Raw genomic sequence first — 22,911 nt, forward strand, 5'->3', positions numbered from 1 at the left:
AAATTATTCCCTACATGTGGTCAAACTCTGGAAGTAAAACGTAAAAGAGCTTTTAATGTTCATTAGCATCAATGTTGATCAGTCAGTTAATTCAAGATTTATGTCATTTCGCACTTAACTTTCTCCTGTACATACGCACTTCCATCTAAGTAGCGAACAAACTGCACTGTGCCCCTAATGACCCATGGTCAGCCCTTACAATGTCTGGGTGCAGTGCTAATGTTTGAATGTTCTCAAATAGAATCTAGCAAGTGTCAAGTTACTATGCCAATGGGACTCTCCGGCGTTTCTACAAAGGGTGCTGTTATACCGGTCCTAATGTGTGCATTGTCTTAGCTGTTTACAGATCTTTGAAACAAAGTAACGTGAGCACATGAAGCACTCACAAGAATGCATACACGCTGGATGAACTAGTGATAAAGGTACCACTCGTGCAGTTTAGTTGAACGAAAACAGTGCTTTACGAATCGTATGTTTAAGGTCCATAAAACAAAGTTGTTGACATGAAACGCAGCAAATATGTTTTAAAAAATTATGAATGGAACTCTGTATACCCACCTACTAGTGATCAAATCACTGAACGTTTCATACGATCTCCAACTTGTCAAGTTTCGGATAACTAGACGGGACCAATATGACAGCACCCTCTGTTGATTTTGGGCTTGGCTGGAGAACCCCCATTGGCTCTTTGATTATAGCTTGTTTCATTGTAGAAATGTAAATTTGTTACTTATGAAAGTTAATATTCCTAGTTCTAGTAGGTATATTTTACATCTCATCCTCTCACCATCCTCTCATCAATATGACATTTGGAGATAGATTGATAGTTTTATTTTAAATTCGCTGTGTTAGATTTTGTGAAACATGTCCTTTAATGCTTGAATGAAGAGAAACTTTGATATTAGCTGTTTGATGTATTGCAATCACGTTGGTCCACCCAAGCTTGTCAAATGATACGGCAGAGATATATATTTTGAAAATTATAATGAATGAAAAAGCTCAAGTAAGCTACTTTAAGACAAAAACAAACTGTTCTTTATGAATGTGAATTTAGTTGGATTGTCAGTAATAGCAGACAACCCTCAAGGTTAGAACAAGCTTCTTCGATATTCATGAAATATATCAGCAGAGAATATTTCAACCCTAAGGCGATCACAGTCTTGTTGCCAGGTATAAATGCATCACTCATGAGTGATTGCTCGTACGTTAGCGTAGATATCGACCGTTGAGAGAACAAGAATCAAGTATTATAACACAGAAGTGCACCACTCTTCAATCGTTCCTTTATGATATTTTTAAGCTGCTTACACCCCCACAAATGGATACGTGAATCCTGATAATGTGTTTTTTTATATTTTTTATGAGTGCATATATAAAAGTACAAATTTTTTCAAATTACTATCACAGTGATGATAGAGGACTGGAGGAGTATTACATGTCAGTCTCATCATCCTCGGAAGTAGCTCTTTGGGCCACACCTCTTTGGAGTAATTGGCAGTTCTCTTGTTCATGAAAGATGGGAGGGGTGACGGGGCATGTGTGGAGTTAAAGGGATGGGGTTGAGAATGTGCTTTTTACACATATGTATGATTTGAAGCTGCATGGATGAATATCAGTGTTGTCAGTGCTATTGTAATGGAATACATATTAATATTATTAATATGTGATAAAAGCTGCAATGTTTAGTGAGATGCATGGAGCCTCAAACCTTGACCAACGCTCTGATGTGAACTAATTGACATCACTCTCTGGAAGGATATGAACAATACAGTGCAAGCAGAGACAGAAAAAGACATCCCCCCCTCCCAACCCCCCCCCACCTCCTCTGACTCTCAATTGTCCAGCTGTCAGCGTTTGAGTATTTAAAATATCGCACCAGTATAGGAGGGGGAAAAATTAATTTCATTAAAACTTTTGTCATTATCAACTTTTGTTTATAGAATGTCTTTGTAGGTCACACACTTCAGAGGACAGTCTGACAGATATAACCAAAAAATGTTGAGTCTTAAATATAATCTTACTGTAATTATAATAAATTCCTGATTATTTCATGATTTGGTTACTTTAGCAGCACTCTGTGTTCCAGATGTTGTCTGACTTACAATAGTTCATGTATGATATGCATTCACTGAATTACAATAACATCATGTGATGATAAGTGCATTTTCCCACTTCACATCATAAATTCCATTTAAATTTGTGTTTTCCCTATTTTCTTTTTGAAGGAAACCGTTTGGAGACCAAGTGACCTTATGGTGGACATTTGTCAGAGTAAAGGAGAAAGACCGGTATTTAATGCAGATTTTCATTTATTTTGTTTCTTCATTTGCTCATCAATTTATGATTATGTTTATTTGGAGAGTTCTTCACCTTTCAACTTCAATAATCATGAAAACGGTAATTTAACATCTGGTTTACATTAATGGCGACATTTGAAAGGTTCCTCGGTTAATGCAACTGTCGGAGTATTTATTAGTGTGTTATTATTAAACAAATAATACTACATCAAATCACTCGTTAGCAAGCTGTCACGTCTTGTTCCTTAGACCAGTATATGAAAGATGAGATTTCCAAGGAAAGCCGATGATTGTCAGCGCGTAATATATTTGTTAAGTTCCCACTTGATGTGTGTTAACACATTATTGCACGTCTCTGTGGAGTAGGATTATGTCAGAAGTAGGCTACTGATGAAGCTGCAGTCTCATAGAGCCAGGCTGCTGAGGGAGCTGCAGCCTCATAGAGCCAAGCTGCTGAGAGAGATGCAGTCTCGTAGAGCCAGGCTGCTGAGGGAGCTGCAGTCTCATAGAGCCAGGCTGCTGAGGAAGCTGCAGTCTCATAGAGCCAGGCTGCTGAGGGAGCTGCAGTCTCATAGAGCCAGGCTGCTAAGGGAGCTGCAGTCTTATAGAGCCAGGCTGCAGAGGGAAGTGCAGTCTCTTGCAGCTAGGCTGCGTAGTAAAATGTATCGTGCTCCATAGTACCACCCTACAGGCACTGGTCTACGGAGATGATCTCTATTGTTTGATATTGATTCATTCCAGCTGAGCAGTATTTTAATCATTTATGGGTTACACTATCGTACCATTACTGGGCATAATTTTAAGGGTAAGAACCTTTACACTATGAAACTTAAAGCAACTTTAGGTATACTACAAAATTTGCAGTCACAGATACTGCTACTTCATAACATGAACAGTGAGAGTAATTCAGCATATATCACTTTAAAGGAATACTACCAGCAAGTGTGAAGGTTTTTGTTTTCCTAATTTCTAAGTAGGTCATGTGTTTGGTGCTGGCAGAGTCCCTGTGACTGGATTAAACCATAACTGCCCATGATTGCCTCTCTTTGATATCATCCTGTCTCATCATTTGTTTTATAAGTGTCAAAGCACTCTGGTAGACTGACCCATTGGGCCATCTCATGCTGTGCGTGCGGTAATTAACACACCTTGATGTTCGTTGACCTCATAGTAAGGGCTTCTCTGGACTTTTAATGAATGAGCTCCCCTGTGATCTAACAGTCCGGATAAATGTCTTTAAGTGTTGTGTAAAACTTTTTGAACTTTTGGGGCACCATATGACATATCAGCAAAAGCAGTGGTATTGTGAAAATTGAGAAAGGGATGGTTGGGTGATTTATGTCAGAAAAGTTTTTCATCTCCCTGAGAAATACCTTAGAACTGAAATAGATGTAAAGCATTGCTGGTGGAATATATGTATTAAAGAGGTATATATTAGTCGGTCCAAAGATCTCAAGATATATCTAGAGCAGATGGTTCCTATAGACCTAATATCAGCCTCAGTTCGGTGATATATTAAATATTGAATAAAAATGTTTAAAAAATGTGTGTCCATGATCGATAGACTATCACTACGTTGCGTCAAAGACAATTATGCACATTAATGTTTACTAAAGGACATTGCTCCACAAAATATCCTGCAAGAAACATGTCCCCAGATGTGGACAAGACTCGATTGTTGATTTACTGCCTGCCATAATATTTTCCACTTCCCAGAGCAATTTCATGCTTGTAATTGGATCCTCTTATCTAGAACTTTCAAATAATTAATATTTGTTGCTTGCAAAAAGCCCCCCCAAAATATGTTGGGCCAGTGCAGAAGCTTTTTAATTGACCTTTTGAAGGCATATGGCAGGTAGAATTGCACCAACATTAAATAGCTACTTCTCTCTTTGGTAATAATATTTTCAAGCAGCTGCTACAATATGGCAATGATTATTATAAGCTCCATAGGTTGACACATCATGCCACTCCATGGCCGTTTTCTTATCACATGTTCGTTTCAAAATTTGGCATTTCAATATGTGACAATTATATAATGTCCATAAGGGTAAGTAGGAAGGAAGAAGAAAGAAAGAAAAATAGAAAGAAAGAAAACAAAAAAATGCCATTATTCCTTGGTGAGGTAACCACAAGTCCTAAGAATTTTAATCAGTACGAATAATCCGAACGCAGTCACTTTTCCCAAAACCTTTTCCAGGGCTTCTATCACTGGATCCTGTTCCCCCCCCCCCCCCCACAAAAAAAAGGAAATACTTTCTATCCATTTAAAGCATTCAATATTTCAGACCATTTACCTACACAAATGTGTTTGGGGGGTTATTTATTTACATGAAAAATCTCTGGATTATTCTTTTAATTCTAAATCCAATTGGGGGTATTAAAGGAAAGCTTTTATGATTAGTTTGATGCCAGTCTAAAATGAGAAATAAATCTGTAAATGTAGGGATGTTTATCCATAAAGTCTACCGATGATTAAAACTCGATACTGCAAATAGGTTTCAGTTTCCAGAATCTGTAATGTTAATCAAAGAAGTAACAATTTAAGACTGCACTTATTCCATTTAGTTCTGCCCACGCCAGTTGGGCTGACATCCAAAAGAACTCTGATTTTCAGTAGCAACTCAAGATAAACTCCGGCAACCGAGGGGGAAGAAAAAAATATGTTTGGCTGTTGTCGTCAACAGACAGTGAAGAATCTCAACACTTATTAATCAATTTCCAGTTCATTATAATATTTAATGATTAACAAAGAGAGATTTTAAGTGAAATTGTCAATTAAGAGAAGGGTTAAGTAATATTTGGTCAAAGGCGACAATTTTCTCGCTCTCAAATTAACAGGGTCAGAGTTAAAAGGGATAGTCAGTTTGTGGGGATAAATTTCCTCAAGGGTTTACAGGCACAGGAACTACGGGTTATTTTATTATTAATGTACCAGGAAGGAAGTTTTTGTTAGGTTTCCTCTACGAATTTGCCACCGTAATTCAGATGCCATTACGAATTTACGTGTGATTACGTCCTGCAGTCTTAATCAGCCCACACAGTAAGACATGGTGGAAAGGCATCTGTTACTGCACAGCTTGCTAAGGTGAGCTGGCAAAGAGTCATGCACAACTCTACAGGCTCAAGCAGTGATGGGAATTTAATCATTGCTGGTCAATATTTAAATTAATTTTATTTAAAGCAGCTAGAGCTTTAGATTAATTTGGAAGGGCAACTTTTGGATACTGTTAATTGCTTACAGATCATGCTAACCTGTTAACAGGATCTAGACAAGGTTTTAATTTTAATTAATGAATAAGTCATTGGGCAATTCTGAAAATCTTATTTTTGTGTTTGTGTGTGTTTAACATTATTAAAGAGAGAGTGAAAAGCATTATCAGCTATAATTTGAAAGTCATTGTTTTTCTCCCATTGTCAAGGTGAAGCTGACCAACCGCCCCCCCTTGCCCAAAATCAACTCAACCACCCCTCCCAGAAAAACATGATTGTGTGTATTCATTGTATACTTAGTGTTGTGGCCAATATAAAGAAAAAACAACAGATAAACAGGCAATTTTTTTTTATCATGCAAATAATGCAAAATTTTCATAATTGGACACAAGAGACGGTAGTGGTCAGCACTTCACTCTCTAAATGCAACCTTTCCACATATGGGCTCATTTAAACAGTTTCACATATTTCAATTTTACTTCTAATATTTTGTAACCGCAGAGGGATTTATTTACAGAGTCTCTCTCCTCAGCAAGAAAACCTCTTTCTGTCTCTCATCATTTCATGAAGAGGGAGCTATGATATACTAAATATTGGTTATTCTTGTCAGAAAATAAAACAAACCTTCAAGAGTACCTCTCTACCTCTTCTGTCAAAACTTTGTGATTTAGGAGTGAGATGTTTCACTTTCTATGGCTAATGGGTTCTTAAGTGGTGCGCTGAGGCAGTTAGACCCTTCTTGAATCAGATAATTAATGCCATTTATGAAAGGAGTACAAAATTGATGGGATGGTTGAGGGATTTAAGAAATGTTCTTGTTATCATGACAAAAGATATTACTACATCAGGCACAGAATAGTAATGTCGCTCCTTATCAATGGTAGACAGGATTGATGACTCCTTGTAGGAAATGTGGGAGCAAAAAAGGAAGAAAAAAGATTGTCATAGTAATACACAGGGGGGAGGGGGAATAGTTGACAGGACTTCAAGATTGCAGAGCTGTTTGGCTTTAAAGGAGACACAAACCCAACCAGCGTCATTGGTCTATTGTGATAGATATTAATGTCATGAACGACTGCCCCTAACATGCATGTGCTCAGGAAAATATTATGCCATTTGGGAGATATCGCAGATTTAAGGTTGCTTCACGCACAGGGCCGAAGACTTGATCAATTCTAGATATGATATCATCGAGCCACACATGCTTCAATTTGGTTGTTTTTTTTAATCTTTTTTATTTTTTATAGCTATGGTTATATTTTGCAACAGCGAAGAGGTTTTGCACATACTGAGTCTAAAGAAGCAAATTTTTAACATGATTTAATTCCATGGTTTTAGTGCGAACACAATTCTACATTGCACTAGCCTTGCATCGTATCCACATGTGTATAGTGCTTGAGAGTAGTTGAATAGAAACATGCTGCCTAAAGCAATCCCACCACCACCCATCTTTACCTCATTGTAGGAGATGTTTGATATATATACTACATTTAATATATACAATTTAATATATATTCTTTCTACTCTAGAGGTGAGATTTCATTTGGAGATGACAATTCCATCTCAAATCATCTCAAGTTCCTATAGAACATTCTTCTGCACTGTCATTATTACAGTCGAATTGTGTTAATTTTGCAAATTCTGAGAAATGCCAGAAAGTTCACTGATTATCATTTGGAAGTTACCCTGGAGCGTTTATTGCCAGATGTTCGGCAAAAGTTTCTCAAATATTTAAAAGATTTGAAATCTCTTTTGAAAGGTTTTCATCGATGGCTACATCACAGAGCTTTCAAAATCATATAAATTTTTCAAATAGGTTACTTTATTGCTTTTTCGGTCATATGCAGCTTGCTCCCCGTTAGTACAAACCTGCTTGCTATATTATGATCTACATACTTATACTCTTGCCTAATTTTGAAGCACCTCTGCGAGTGCGACCTAAATCTGTTGTGTATACACCTTTAAAGGTGACGGTATCATTCTTGCCTCACCGTGAATGATGCTTGAAGAATCCACGGCCATCTGGTTTACATATCAAGATAAAAACAACCAGAGATGCGGCAGAGGCAGTTAGAGCACCAAGATTAAGGGATTAGTGTATGCTCATGCAGTGTAATTATCTTTTGTGGTTAAAATTTGTCTCTTGGTTACGTTAGTTGGAGAGGTTTGACTTTACATCACCTTTATGGATGTTTATTTCATTTACTGTTATTTGATAATTCACGATTCCCTAGGGCTACTCTCTAGTCAATGATGACGATGAAGTAGATTTCAAGCTCGTTATCCTTCCGAGATGTTTGATTGGGTTGGTAATGATGGCAGTCACCGGAAGAGTGCAATCAATTATGTCAACAGTAACCAGACCATGTTATTAAAAGCTGTATATCACTTAAAAGTCATACGTACTGTTGTTTGTGCCTGAAGAAAAACCATTAAAAGTATACTATATACATACTGTTTCCATATATGGTGTCAGCAGTGGGATTAGTTATAATTTCTCAGTACAAAAACTGTTGTTTGTGCCTGAAGAAAAACCATTAAAAGTATACTGTATACATATTGTTTCCATATATGGTGTCAGCAGTGGGATTAGTTAGAATTTCTCAGTACGAAAACTTTCAGATGTTACAAATTTCAAGTGGTTGCAAATCTGATGGAATGGAGGTCACTGGCAATGATGTGTTTGTCAAACATGGAAGAAGTGCATTTCTAGCAAGTGTGTCATTTTCAACAAGATCTTGGCGAATAATTGTTTTGCGTGTTTACATTGTTACTCTCTTTAATACTTGTCTCTGTTCAATTCATACACTTTCCTATCTACCTTAACTGTCAATATTTGTAGCATTTTAGCACTGCAGTTTGTATGGTGGCAGCTGTGGGATTTACAGATGGAGATAGTTAGTAATCAAAAATCACCTTGGTTGATTGACACTTATCTAAACAGAAGTCTGAATCTTCCAAACCTCATTAAAGGCAAGGATAGTTACCTTGAGGGAAATTCAAATGTTATCGATAGAAATAATTACGATTATTTGTTAAATACAGTGTCTTCCATAGCCTTATAAACTAATTAGATTTAATTTAAGAACTGATTTTAATTCATATTACTTGAATAATTTCCTTTAATTTGAAAATTATCTAATAAATACAGCTCTATCATTTAAGGTATACATATACAGTGTTCAGTTCAAAGTTGTCAATTTTTTTTTCAAATTTAACAACCAACATTAAGCTTCAGAAGCACATGAATGACAAGCTACTATGTCGACTTATGAGTCATGCAATGCTTCATTGATCGAACTATATTAGTTTAAATAAAAAAAACAAAGATTAATTGCAAGTACTTGACCAAGTCACTATCTAAGTTTGATTTTGGGTGTTACAGTCAGTTTATATGCGCGATGGTACTTCACTTTGGATTTTCCTATATGTGATATCCCAATTGGGACTTATTGTTGCCTGCATGCCATTTCAAACATTGTTTGTCAATCTTTAGGTGTTGTATTTGTGTACAATAGAGACCTTTGTGAACTACATCTCTAGCTTGGCTGAACATTCATTTAAAGCAGGAAATTAGAGATCTCTATGAGTAGTTACAAAGCAACAACGATTTTTTGGGAGTGCAAAATAGGCTAAAAAGTAGGTCAGGAGACTAAATACATAAATCTGAACAACATAGCAAAAAAGAGAGAGAGAGCAGAGAGAGAGAAGAAAAAGAAAGAAGAAGTATTGAAAGAGAGATGAAAAGGGGATAATGTTTACTGGTTACTTAGATTTTTTTTTGTATATATATTGCTGACAGAAATGGTAGGTATATATTCATGAGAGACCTTGTGTATAAAATTAGAGAGAGGAAGGAAAATGGCTGTAGATTAGGGAAACTAATGCTAATCATGTTCCCGATGATATATGAACGTACACATTAGTGTGCATGAGCAACTTGTTGATGTCATTTACGGTTTTGGTATGTAATATATACCTATTGTTAAGTATGTATGTCTTAATACATGAATAGTGATAAAGTGTTAAATGAATGTGTGAGACGGAATGTATACATATATGTAAATATATATATGTGAGTTTTTAAGAACTTTAATCTTCTTACATTATTTTTTTTCTTTTCTTTATTAGAGGATTGTTTTTTGATATTATTTTTTCTCCTTTTCTTTAAAGGAGGATTGTTGTAACTTCATCAGAGTTCTCTTACCGTACAAGGACAAGATCTTCACCTGTGGCACGAATGCATTTTCGCCTCTTTGCTCCTGGAGAAAGGTAAGCTATGAGGTTCCTGTTATCTCATTCCAATTTGCCTCACTTCCTTGTCCAAGATTTCTTCCAGTACAGTTGCTGTTTTTAAGTAGGACAGGTTTTCTGCACAGTAGTGTCTCTGTTAACTGACATGTTTGTAAATTGGTAGTTACCTCAAGAACCCCAAGAACAGGTGTCAATATTTCATGGCCCTTATCTTCATGGAGGCCCTTGAACCCCCACCCACATGGTGGCAACTCAATTTGCCAGCCAAAACCACTTTGATAGAGCCTCTTATTATGTCAATATTGATCGTGCACCCGCTTTCGGATATGCAAAACGCAATGCCACCCATATAAGATCGTCTTCCTCCTTGTTTGTAGACTTTAAGATCAAGAAAGGAAAAAGCTACTGCATCTTGAATTGAAAGTGACTACTTGAGCAGAGAAAGTTAAAGTTCCACAATCTTGTAAACACATTTAAGCCCACAAGTGAACGTGTACGTATCGTTGAAATTGTTTATATTTAGATCCGGAAATGTAATTCTCCCATCTCAATGTGTAAGCAGGACGCAAAAAATCTCTGACTTATAACCAACATCTTCGATGTTGTACATTTTAAAGGCATTGAAGACTTGCCCCAAACCGCGAGACGCGCTCTGCAAAAGTTAACTTTCCGTTGCGTGCAAGTGAAGTTTTCTGCTTGTCGCTACAAAATGCAGACATTAATGAAACGTGATACCTTGTTATCTTTAGCTGGACCTGAGATGTCCATCGCTTTATCGTTTGTCCACTGTGCTGTGGTTATTGACCGCAGTTGTATGTACTGACTGTACACTAGTGTCTAATTACCGACGGTAGCAAGCTGTGTGTGTATTTTCTGGGATCGATGGTGGTGTCTAACACTTCTGTTACACCTCATTCGAAACTAGGTCAGATTACCGGCATTAGTCGTTTCTTTTGCGCGAGTCTTCACACCCTTTAAAGCTGGTCTGGTCGCAAAAATTTTTGCTTCTCAGTTGAATCTCTCTCTGTCTCCTTCTGTCTTTCTCTCTCAAATCTTCCAACATGAAATGACTTCTATTTTGATTGTCAAGTGATATATGGTGTTTGATATTACAAAAAGGAAAGCTGTTATGGATGGGAAGGTCATAAACTGTAGGTGTGTATGTATTTCAGATTTCATCGTTTCTGGAGGCCACGTCAAAGAACTAAAGGAAGCAATCGTTTTTCCGGCAAAGGAGGTTCTCACTAAGATTATTAGGTGATGATTCTTATTAGAAAAACTCAAACTTTAGACCCTGAAGGTTATCAAGGGACTGCTTTTTCTATCAGATAATGACTTCCTATTGAGATAGCATTTTTCATGTGTGTGTGTGTCTGTATCTATAGATATGATTTCTATATCATGATTATCTGCCAGGATTTATCTAAACATGAATGCTATGGTTGATAATTACTGTAATTTCCCACAGGTTGCGGGATCTTGTTTTTTTTTACCACCAGCTAAGTGATACCTTATCTTCCATCGAGATGGGTTTCTTTTGTTTAACAGATTTATTCTTCTGTCGTAGTTTGCCTAATGTAGATTCTGTTTCATGAATATTGATATAGTGAATGATCATTTAGTAATTATTGTACTGTAATAAATGACTGGTGCAGTTTGCAAGACGTGGTTGGATGCATTTTTTTTATCTCAAACAATCACAAGCTGTAGAGATAGATGTTGATGTCTTTCTAACTTTGTTTACAAAGAAACAAAAATGGCTAGCTGAGGATGATATATGTCTGTTTACATAAATGCGATATGTTTACTTTTAGATGAGTCAGGCATTGTAATAACAGTAGAAATACTGTAATGCTAAATTGCTAAATAGATATTTTTAAAAAGTTCTCACTGTATGTCCCCCCCCCCTTTCAAAAATAAAATCTCTACCTAATAGACACATACTGTAGCTGAAAATACACTACTTTAATATACTGTTTAAATTATTGTATATCACCCAGCACACACAAAAAAATAGTAAATATGCGACCTATAACAATTTCAGTTTTTACAAAATCCCTGAATTTCTGACTGATACCTTTGTTGTCTGAAATGTATTAGCTTCACCCTCAATTGCAGTAGGTAGAGAGAGGTACTAATTGCTTTTTAGTGTGTGGTGCATTACTACTACAGTGTCAAGTTCATGATGCCAGCTCTCATAATAATTACAGAAGAATGAGATGCAAAGATCACTTCAAAAGCTGTAATTACGCCCCAGAAAAACATCACAAAATGATCAGCTACTAACAAATTTATTCACATTTCAAACTCATACAACGGGCACTCTAATATTGCAGCAACAGTTGAAGTTTGATTCATTTATCCCTTCAAAATGTTAAGCATTATTTTTATGATATATTTTTTTTTGAGTATGGTGTGAAAAGTAGCTTGCTGTTTTGAAGTGTTTTTATTAACCTGTAGGGTAACCTTGCAGATTTGTGTATGTATAAGGTAGAGGTTTGATTGTCATTAAAGTAACAGGTACTGTGGGAGATGAAGTATTTGACATGACTCATCCTTGTTTTCTTTTGGCGTGGGAAATAATGCGGTATAAAAGCACAATTAATGGTTCAAGTATCCAGGTTTTTCTTTGTGAAGGATGGGGGAAACCGGGTGGAGTAAATTGGGGGTTAAGGGACCAGCAGGGGATGGGGGATTGGAGAGGAAAATTGGAGGGGAGAAGGTGAGGGGGTTCTTTCATATATAAGATGGAACCCTGTGCCTTGTGTATGATGGGTTTATTGAATTTTTGGTTCCCCTGAAATATATGTAATGAATTGGAAAATCAAGAACATTGAAAAAACTTCCAGCCTCCACCGGGATTAGAACCTGGGCCTCTCGCTTTATATGGGGCCCCCCTAACCAACTAGGGCATGGATGCTGATTGTATGTCCAGAGTTTTGAAACCAGTGAGGAAGGTCATCATTCTTAGGCTTTTGCCACCTGTATCGAACAATACTAGTTCTGTTTTGGTGACATATTTTGCCTCACTCTAGAGATCAATCATGATATTAACTTACTCGAAATCTGGAAGGAGATATTTTGAACAGACTCTGTGAAATGAAACGGAAATAAATATCTATATAGTATATAGTATGTAAGCAGGCACAAAGAAAATTGAAAACGTAGTCTATTATTTTATGATCATCTGTAACAAAGAAAGTCCAGTCCTGGACAGAGAACAGTAAATTTAATCAGGCAGCAGCTGAAGTTAATACACTTCCCATCTGTTGGTTCCTGTTGTGTTAATTTACAATTGTTTCATTGTTAAGTAGATATAGCCCAGGACGTATCATCATTTCGTTAATATCAGTTCTTTCAGTACATGGCAGCAGTACTCATCAATGTCTGCTGAATGAAATTAGGAGACACCCCGGCTGACTGGTATGTTCATTGTTTGTTGCAAGAGAAGACTGATAATAACAAATCTGAATGAAAGGAAAAGTCACTTGAGTAGCTGAGGAAGAGATGAAGAAGAAGAAAGCCCTTGTTTAGAGATGGGTTGGTGTCTGTTCACCGAGAAAGATTGCTAGGAATGTCAACCTGGGATATTGATGAGCTAGTCAGTTGAACGACCTCCAAGCAACGGCAAGATAATCCAATCAAGTCTGTCAAGTGTGGGTTGTGCTTAATTAGTCATAGTTACGCTACAAAAATAATTTGAAACAGCTTTTAATGTGTTTGATTGCATATTTTTGATAATTTTTCGCCCACCTCCCCTTCAGTACAAAACAGGTGGTTGCACCCCTGAGCACTACCATCTTGGCACTTTCCATTAGCGTGAGTGAAAAGACTATGAATTATATCATAAATACACCTGGGGCACACTTTACAGTAATGTGACTGTTGAAGCCAGCAGCAGAAGTACAAGGTTCAACATTTCCTCTCAGGCAGTCCTTTTCTCATTTCACGGAATAATTTGGTGTTCAAGTTTTGCATAGCAGCTTTGTAGTCTCTGAACTTTGTCTTTTATAAAATACTATTTTATTTCATTCATTCATTCAAAAGGACTTTATTTCAGTCACTTTTGAAATAAACAACATAATAATACACAGAAAATGATAATTTTGAAAGAGAAAGAGACTGAGGAGTGTCCACAAGAAGCTTGGAGTAGCTTCTAAATGTATTCCAAAATACAAACAGGTCTAAATACGAAACAATAAAACAAGAGTGAGTGAGAAAACACGACGAAAGTAGTCACAGCTATTTAAGGTGAAAAAGGGTAAACAGAGCCAAGGAACTGTTTGTCAAAGGTATTTGGTAATAAAGGCACTTCTAAAAGTAATTATTGAGAGAAATACTATGGCTCCTTTGTACAAAACTGCTATACATCTTTGTACTTGTACAGCAATTTGCTAATTTGTACATAGCATTTTGCGATGCGATACTGGATAAATTATACCCTGTTTTCTGATTATGAAACCTTGAAGTTATCATGACGTGCACAGACATATGACATTATACAGTCACCATTAATTTGAGTATGGTTTTGAAAAATGTTAATTATGTGACATTAGTATTAGAGTATGTGCATGCATTGACATTAGCATGTAGACTGCAAGCCTGGTTATATACTGTTGCACTGCAGTTCACAACATAGCTGTAGGCTATTGAAGCCTGCTGAGGTGGCATTATAAATGAAAGGAGGAAAACAAAAGAAACTGCCTTACAGTATTTGACTCTTTATTTACCTGTCCTCACACAAATACTGCATTATTTTGCTCATTCTTGTCAAGAACCTTGTGCCGACATTTTACCAAATGACATCAACTGGGTGACTGGATGTTTCTCGTCTGATCCCCCCTCCCCCCTATTTTGTGAGACCATTCCCACACATTCTAAGTGTGGAAACAAGTGACTGCACAAGTCACATGAAAATAGCAAAAACTAGATTAATCTGTACAAATTTTCTGCACTTTTCTAAATTTTCAGTCCAGACTCTTATTATCTGTATCAGTGTCCAAGTTTCTTTTCTTCTTTTTCATTTCAAGTCTTGATAATGAGTGGTTATAGTAGTGGGATCAAATGTGCTAGAAATTCAAGTAATGGTCAGTCAAAGAAGTATTTTACAGCTGCCCTTGAAATGAATCACTTCACCGAGCCATTTAGATGTCTAATGAACCACTCCGCACGTAGTGGTTTGCAAAACTTTGGACGGTCGAGAGTGCCAGGAATTTTAGTACAATTTTGCTTTTAGGCATTTGCATAAAGAGTTAATTCATCGTTCTGTGATGTTTTTTCATTGTGGTGCATTAACTATACGGTGTTTACGCTTGGAGCAATTATGACAAAAGTTTACCCTCATTAGTTGAGATGATGAAAGTTTGAGGGTCATTAATATTCCCCTCAAATATGCTACAAAATCAAATAATGGTCCTTCAAATCCAACATTTCATACCTAAGCACCCTCAACAGCACATTGCTCATTCTACTGAGAGGCTTAATTTTCTAATTGAACACTCCTTGATGTCTTGGAACAAACACATGATGGGTTCAGAGCTCACAATCTTCAGACCTCATCCATAAAATTTGATAAATATTAGCAATTTTCAAGTCTGCTCAAATTCGGGGGCCAACTCTGATTACCTCGTAATGACAACTATCTGATCGATTTGAAGACTGCAGTCTCCGCCAACTTTTCTTTATTTTAAGTGATAATTCCTTCTGGCATCGATTACGGCTCCACGTGTTGTTAAAAATGTCAATTCAAGGTCATGTCTTCCATCTCATCACTCTCTTAAGTACCCCTGGACCTTTCAGTGTTTTCTTTCTCTCCATCACGATTCTTTTTCAAGGGTACCCTCTGGCCCTGTCTTCCTCCTTTCGATGATGCTATCGTCATTAATAGCAGAATCATCATTGTTTTCCTAGCCATGCAAATTCATGTCTATCTAAAGCAAAGAGAAATTTATGTTCGGTTGTATATATTTCGTGCGACAGAGGATAATTCACGGAATAGATCAAATCTCTTTGCCCACGGGCTGATGCCCGAGAGATAAAGCAAGTGTTCTTGAATAGCTGAGGTTCATGTTTCAAATGTTGGTATTGCACTCTTCTGAGTAGAATCGATCAGTTTGCTGCCTTCCCTCGTTGCTGTAAGACACTGACGACAATGTCATACATCTTTGCCTCATAAGAGCAGGTGAAATTTTCTACCAAGATTTGAGTCTACTGTTACACATATTTTACACAAATATGAAAAAAAAACACAAAAAAAAAACACTACATATATGTTTAGAGATGAAATTGTCTTTCTCTTTATTTCCATCTTGTTGGTGGTCTGTTTTCTCTTGTTCAATAAACATGAACTGTATAAAATTTTTATGATGAGTTTAATAAAGGATTTATTTTAGGGCGGTCGCAGTGATTTAACGGTAAATCGTTCGCGCCATTTAAGGGCAACAGAAAATGAATTTCTTTCTTTCGATTGCGACAGCTTTTCTCCATTAAACCCACTGGGTCAGAGTGAATTTAGAAAAACAAACATTGAATCTGCTTTGGAAGTTTGTTTTACCAAATTCATCGGCAAACTCGTATTGAGACTTTAACACAAAACTGTTAACACTAAATTTTTCCCTGCCCTATATACTCTTACACATGCTGTATTGGAATGGTAGAAATATATAGCTGATTTGACATTTTTCTTGGCAGGTTCAGGTTGTCCATATGGAGTTGTCTACAGTTTTCCTACATTCAGAATTCATTCTCTACCATAGATTTAGATACTATATCATATGATCAACCCAAACATTTTGAAGAGTTCCTTCAGGGGGGTTTCTTACATGGGTTATATTTTGAGGTCATTGGGGGAGGTACAATTGATCAAACACAATTTAGCACTCTGCACAGTGAATAAATGGAACAGCTTCTTGTTAGGTGTCAGTGGCCTGAAGGGGTTCCCCTGGGATGTTAAGTTCATGGGTGATCAAGGAGGGCCTGGAATTTATGTTGACATGGGGTGCCTTCTTGTCCTAATTTGTTGTAGAGAGCTGCATCTGTGTGTGTCCAGGTTGGTTAGCCTCACCTATAAAAAAAACAGGAGTTTTGTCTGAGGATCAGGGTTTTTGGTGAACTTTTATGATGCATATTTAGACTACTTTTCAAGTGAGCAAATGTAGGGTAATTGAGAAACACACAAAGTATAAATATATCAGCCATTATTATTCTGGCTGGTGCCACTTCAATTAAGAAGCAATTACTTTCATCACCAGTCATCCATAGTGAGATTTATAACCTGAAATCAAGCAATCAAATAATGGAAATTGTTTTGTTTTGACAACAAACCTTTAGGGCATTGCCTTCAAAAAATTTCTTGGTAAATATACCATCATAATGGTATACTTCCTTGTATATTTATGGGTGAATGTTGTTCTGTCGCATATTTTCATATTGGCATATTTTTCCTGGTCAGGATAATTTCTTGGACAAAATTTACACTTTAGATAACCTTTATGATTGGTTGTTGGCTGCATCTACACAGTAGGAGATGAGGAAGAAATTGTGAGTAGTTTGGACACCATCTCCTTGAGGTAATACTTATAATGAGAAAGAAAAAAGTTGTTACCGTTTTTGTCATTCAGTCAGTGGCGGAGCGTCCATACAGTCAGGGGGGGGGGCAGATGCCCCCCTGACAGACTCAAATGGACTGCTGGCGCCCTTTTCAGCTTTTTACCACTTTTTACATATTCGCGATTATTGACTTTTTTATTGCGCTCTCATCTACCTATTGACATTTGTCACTTTATCTGCAAATTAGCAAGGCCTGGAAAGGGTCATTTCCGGCGATCTAGGCAGTATCTTTACTCAAAAATATTCTGTACGCTACGCGCCAACCTGTGGTGGCGCTCAGCTTAGATAGTGTCGAAAGGGCCTCTACAGACCATTCTCGCCCCCTTGACCAACACCCCTAGCTCCGCCACTGTGATAATTATCAACAGCTGATACACAATATTTCAAAAAAATCACCAATACTTACTCGAATATAGTCCTATATAGCACTCACAACTTGAAAATATTTCTTTACACAGGGTCATTTTTGGGTTATGGGTGGTACTGTTTTAATTTAGGCCCAATGAAGTAGTATGTGGGTCTTGCATTATATTTGATCAGTTGGTGTACATATTTATTAACGGCATCTGTGGAGAAGAAGTGAAGCTAATGACTTGTATTAGTATAGGATTTTTGTATGGAAAAATATTCACACCTTATTATTTATATATTTAACTTGTATAGATTTTTAAAGAGAGGATGATTCCATACTTTTTTATGTGAAAGGATTAACCAAATTTAGTGTTTCTGCTAAAAGAAATAATGTATTCAACTTCTTTTATGCAATAAAAGGGATAGAATATTCTCCAAAACTGTGTCATCCCATTGCTTAATGAAACAGTGCTCAGTTCAGAATGATTCCCTGTCAAAATCGATTCTTACTAGCTAGCTGTTACGATGCATTTCACCAATCGTGTCCTATTTTGTTACTCCAATTGTTATCACCACTTTTCTGCCAACTTGCTGCTTCTTCCCCGGCCAATTCATCACCTCGGCTGTGTCAGGAGTAGTTGAAACTGCCTCATACATATATTCTCCTTCCAATACCAATTTATTCCGGTTTCAAAGAACCGCACAAAAGTTCAACCCCAAAGGCATAGCAAAAGACCAGTTATTTTGTGGGGTTTGAAATTCCCAAAACTCACCAGTGTTTCTAAAGTGATTGCAAAGGTCTCAGATTTCTCACAGAAACGAAAACTTTTATCGAGCAGATCGAATGACGGAGTCTGGGTCGTTTTCTTTCTCTTTCTGTACTATCTCAAACCTTAAATGTTGAACGGGCAAAAAATCTATAATTCATGGTGAATGAGTCATTTTAATTAACACTATCTCAATGAAAGTATATTTTTTGTTTAGAGTTGGTTTATTTCCATCTTTGCTGGTTTTTTGTAGCTAATGGAGAGTGTCGTATTTGGGTGTGGAAGTTGGAGATGAGTCAACTGTCGACTGTGTGTGTGCGCTTGTGAATGTACCCTAGTGAGCAAATGCATAGCGAAAGAATATTTTTCATGCACAGCGTAATGTACTATGACAATGGCCTGCTTGCTATTTCAGAGGAGGCCTGCTTTAGGTAAATCAGCAATTGCAGGAACCGGTGCAAATAAAAAGAAAAAAACGAATATTTATAAACATATAAACGAAAAAGAGCAAAGCTTTTCATGTCAGCAAGTTTTGTTGAATTTGCTACTTTTAATCTGGCGGTGTATATTTGAACATGTTAGAAAAGGGGGAAAACAAAGAAATTTATTTACAGTGGCTTTTGACTGTGTACCCACACATCCCACTCCTCCACTCCCTCCCGCCCTTCCTACCCCCTCCCTCCTTTCCCACACCCCCCACCCCCTCACCTAGATCTTCTGAACCAGATCTGAATGAACGGCAGAAACCGCCCTGATAGGATCAAACATAGTGTTTGAGATTTCAAACTCTGAATTCTACTTTAATGTCTCGTATAAAATATTATCATGGATAATTATGTGTATAAAAATTGCTATACATCTTTACATTTGTATTTACGTAGGATTTTGTGATGCGATATACTGGATAAATTTTCCGGGATTTAAGAGATGAATAAAAAGTGTGGGAAACTCAATTACCGTTGCTCTTCGGACAGACTCGATGAGGAAGGAGTCTATGATGGTTGTGCAAGGACAGCTAGAACGTGTTCTTGAATATCATACCTCTGTCAACAATCTAGTTTGTAAGGTGGAAGTCTTACTACTCTGGTTGTAACATTGTCATGTAGCCTTCATAAATCTATTACTACATAGTTTAACAGCATCATCATCACATGTAGTAATTTTATTGGCATTCCATAAACTACAGGGGGAACTGATGGATCTCTCCGGAGCATTGAAGGGATATGTCAGGTAGCTAGTAGCAATCACAGAAAGTTACAGTCTAATAATCTGAGAGAGATCTGAATTTCACTGGCTAGATTCAAGATTTGGTTACTAAGGAAAGGTCTTGACAAGGAAACTAGCAGTGGGAAGGGGCAGGAGTTGGAATGGTACTCGCAATCATTTCTACCATTTACAGTGGAGTGTTAGCTCAATGGTTAACGCCGGTGCCTTCCAATCATAAGGTTCGAGTCACTCCAAGATTAATGTATGTCATCCAGTTACAGAGTAATTGACAAATGACAATTCATAATCATGGATGTAAAATATGAATCTAAGAGACTGACTTCGGTCAGCTTGCAGCTTTGATAAGCCAATGAGGCTTCTTCGCGAGTTCCTGCTTGCAGGGGGATCTAGAATACATACATACATACCCATTTTCCACATTTGTTATCCAGTTATTTCAATCTTCTTGAAACTGTGTAGTTTGTTTGTTATCAAGATAAACTTTATAGAGGTAATCGGAGACCGAACAATAATGATAAATAAAAACAAATAACCCTAAATAAGTATCAAGGAAAGCACATCTCTCTTCAACTGCTAAGAGGGCAGCAAACTTAAATTCAAGGTTCATCTGTTTTCTGTCAACCCATTTCTATGTAGTTGTCCAATCAACTTCTGAAACTTTGAGGAGGAACCTCTTCCCTTTCTGTACACTGAGTCATACGATTTATAAGAGTTCCTTCACCAAAGTCTTCATGATGTACTGGCTGTAATAACTATAAGGTCATTGTGACTTTGAGTGACCATGGAAGTCGGGATAGTTCTTCCAGCTTGTTTCGCTGATTTTCTCTTTGTTGTGAGAGTTTTTCCAGATTGTTTAAAAAGTTCCCAACTATCGGCTAAGGGGAAAGTGATGAGCTATTAAAGGATAGACGTGTTATACTGTACTTCTATGATGTGAAGCCTTACCACAATTTGGCCAGCTACATTTAAAGGAGACAGGTCTTTGGATTATTTTTATATAAGTTGGTTTGGTTGATCAAATACTGGGTAGTTTTCATATTGAAACCCAGATATTCTGTGACTCTGATCCACAACCAGTACTGACTGCAAAGTGAGACCCAATATTTGAAAAAAAAGAAGGAAAAAAGAATTGAAAACAAGGCTGCCACAAGTGATTTTCAATGTTTTGATGAATTACTAGCTAGGCCATAATTTGAATCTTGTCAATCAATAAAAAATTCCCTCTGCCAGGTTTTATTTCTGAATGTGAATAATACTTTTGTATCTCAAAATACATCTAGATATTAACTCAGGTTTAAAATGGGTACTTTATTTTTTTTTTTTGCTAATGGGCTTTAAAAACAGCACAAATAGCTATGAGGAAACCTGTAGGGTATCCCTCAGGCATATCAGTCCAAGTTGAAGCTCATATATTTGAACCTTCACTACGGAGTTTAAATGGTGGTTACCAGAAAGAATACCAACAAGGGAAAATGCAGAGCACACCAATTCCCAGGAGAAGGACAGGGTCTTTTAAAATAACTCAATGAAAATTTCTGATTTGGGCACAGAGAAGTTTATTCGATGTGGTATTGAATGTTTGAAGCACCCCTTAATGGAGAAGAATACAAGCCACTTAGAATCTGTTATGTGCTCAAGAGACAAGGCCGAACAGGTGTCAACTAACAGTCACAGACCTTCAGCACATTTGTAAACTATCATAACCTGTATGCACATCCAAACATTCTGGTGCTCCCACCAGTTATAATAGCTAAGGCTCCCAATGTTACAATCTTTAAAGTAGCATTTTGAGTTGGTTTTGTCAATTAATTTGAATCGACAAGTTCTCATCAGATTTTTTTAAATTTTTAAAGTAGCTGTTTGCAATTTATTCTGAAAATCTTAAAAAGTGTAAGGGGTGATGGAAATGTTGAGAAGTGAATCAAATTTGTTAATTACTCACATAAGGCCTACATTAGTTGCACAAAATGAAAGGAAGATATGTAAGTGTGATCCAGTCTTAAAAGTAATGTACCACAACTATAACTTGTTGACCAAATGCAAAAACTGCAAGAGAAGCAAGCTAGCCCATCCATTACCTTGAACTGCAACCCATACTCTCCCTCCAACCTTTCCCTCACCTCGACATCTGTAAAGCCTTTATCTTTATCCTCCCCCTCCCTCTTCCCCTCTCCTTTCCCTCTTTCCCCCACCATTCAACCATCCCCTCGCCTCACCACACACCCATTAAAGGAGCAGTGTGTAAATACAAATTTCAAATTTGACCAATTGTACTAGTCTGTTTGTATGTAATTTTCAAGCTTGTTGTTCTGAAACCCTGGACTATCAATGACTAACATTGATTTAATTCAATGATATCTCCCAAAGTTTAGAAAAGGTTCATGTTAGCTCTATCAGGAGATATTTTCATCGTACAAATCCCACATCACACGAGGTGAAGACGATGGTTCTTCTTTTAACAAGTGTTTGAAACTTCAGACATTATTGCTATGGCAGTTTTCAGAATATCAACAAGTAATTTTCTCTGATGACTGCTTTAAGCCTACCCCAGTGGGTTGATGCAGTGTTACCAGACAGTTGTGTAGAACAGCCCTGTGGGGTATGTGACAGCTGCTGGTCTTGTATGTTCAAGAAATCACAGTCAAATGTGATGACACAACTTGTCATGTGATGCCAGTTTTATGCCAAGTTTGCAAACTAAGTCAATAGTTGAAAGGAAAAGTGAAAAACCCCCATGAGAATATGCTCTTTTTTATGTGTTATTACTAATTTGTTTTTGGCTGTCACCCGCTCTGTTGAAACTGATAGTTTTTCCACATCTATTTTGAGAATAAAAGTTGGTCTATTTCCCCTTTTATCTCTTTGTTCTCGCTAACATTTTTCTCAGGCTTTTGCCTTCTCCAGATGTCTCGTAATGCTAAAACATTATCGTAATCCCGTTGTCATGGTCCTTTCTGCAAACTTAGATTTGTAAATTTTAACAAGGATGGCGTTGTTAACGATGCTACAGCAAAGAGAAGCAGTGCTATGAACCTTGAAAATGGTGATTATAGTTTGGGTAGTTTCAACATTGGGAGTAATTTGTCCTGCCTCCCTGGCACTAATGAGTGTTTTACCTTGTTTGGTCTTTGGTTTTGGGGTTCTTTAAATAGAACCAACCTCCAAAGCGTTGCTGGGCTCATCTCTTCCGGTGC

The 22,911-nt window shown here is 37.1% G+C and overlaps 1 protein-coding gene and 1 long non-coding RNA gene across 4 annotated transcripts in view; one reads left to right on the plus strand and one right to left on the minus strand.

Moving 5' to 3' along the window:
• The window catches only part of LOC139966568 (uncharacterized), a 43,717-nt gene extending 34,048 nt beyond the window's left edge, over nt 1–9,669 (minus strand). Inside the window, exon 1 of the long non-coding RNA XR_011792703.1 lies at nt 7,692–9,669. This is a non-coding gene — a long non-coding RNA (uncharacterized lncRNA). The remainder of the gene's footprint in view (nt 1–7,691) is intronic.
• Nucleotides 1–22,911, plus strand: part of LOC139966567 (semaphorin-5A-like) — a 142,319-nt gene that overhangs the window by 60,110 nt on the left and 59,298 nt on the right. For all 3 annotated transcript variants that reach the window (XM_071969734.1, XM_071969735.1, XM_071969736.1), the window contains exons 5-6: nt 2,226–2,288; nt 9,684–9,782. In XM_071969734.1, the coding sequence (XP_071825835.1) occupies nt 2,226–2,288; nt 9,684–9,782 (162 nt within the window). The remainder of the gene's footprint in view (nt 1–2,225; nt 2,289–9,683; nt 9,783–22,911) is intronic.

The sequence above is a fragment of the Apostichopus japonicus genome, chromosome 4 (genome assembly GCF_037975245.1).
Source record: "Apostichopus japonicus isolate 1M-3 chromosome 4, ASM3797524v1, whole genome shotgun sequence".
Classification (NCBI taxonomy): domain Eukaryota; kingdom Metazoa; phylum Echinodermata; class Holothuroidea; order Aspidochirotida; family Stichopodidae; genus Apostichopus; species Apostichopus japonicus.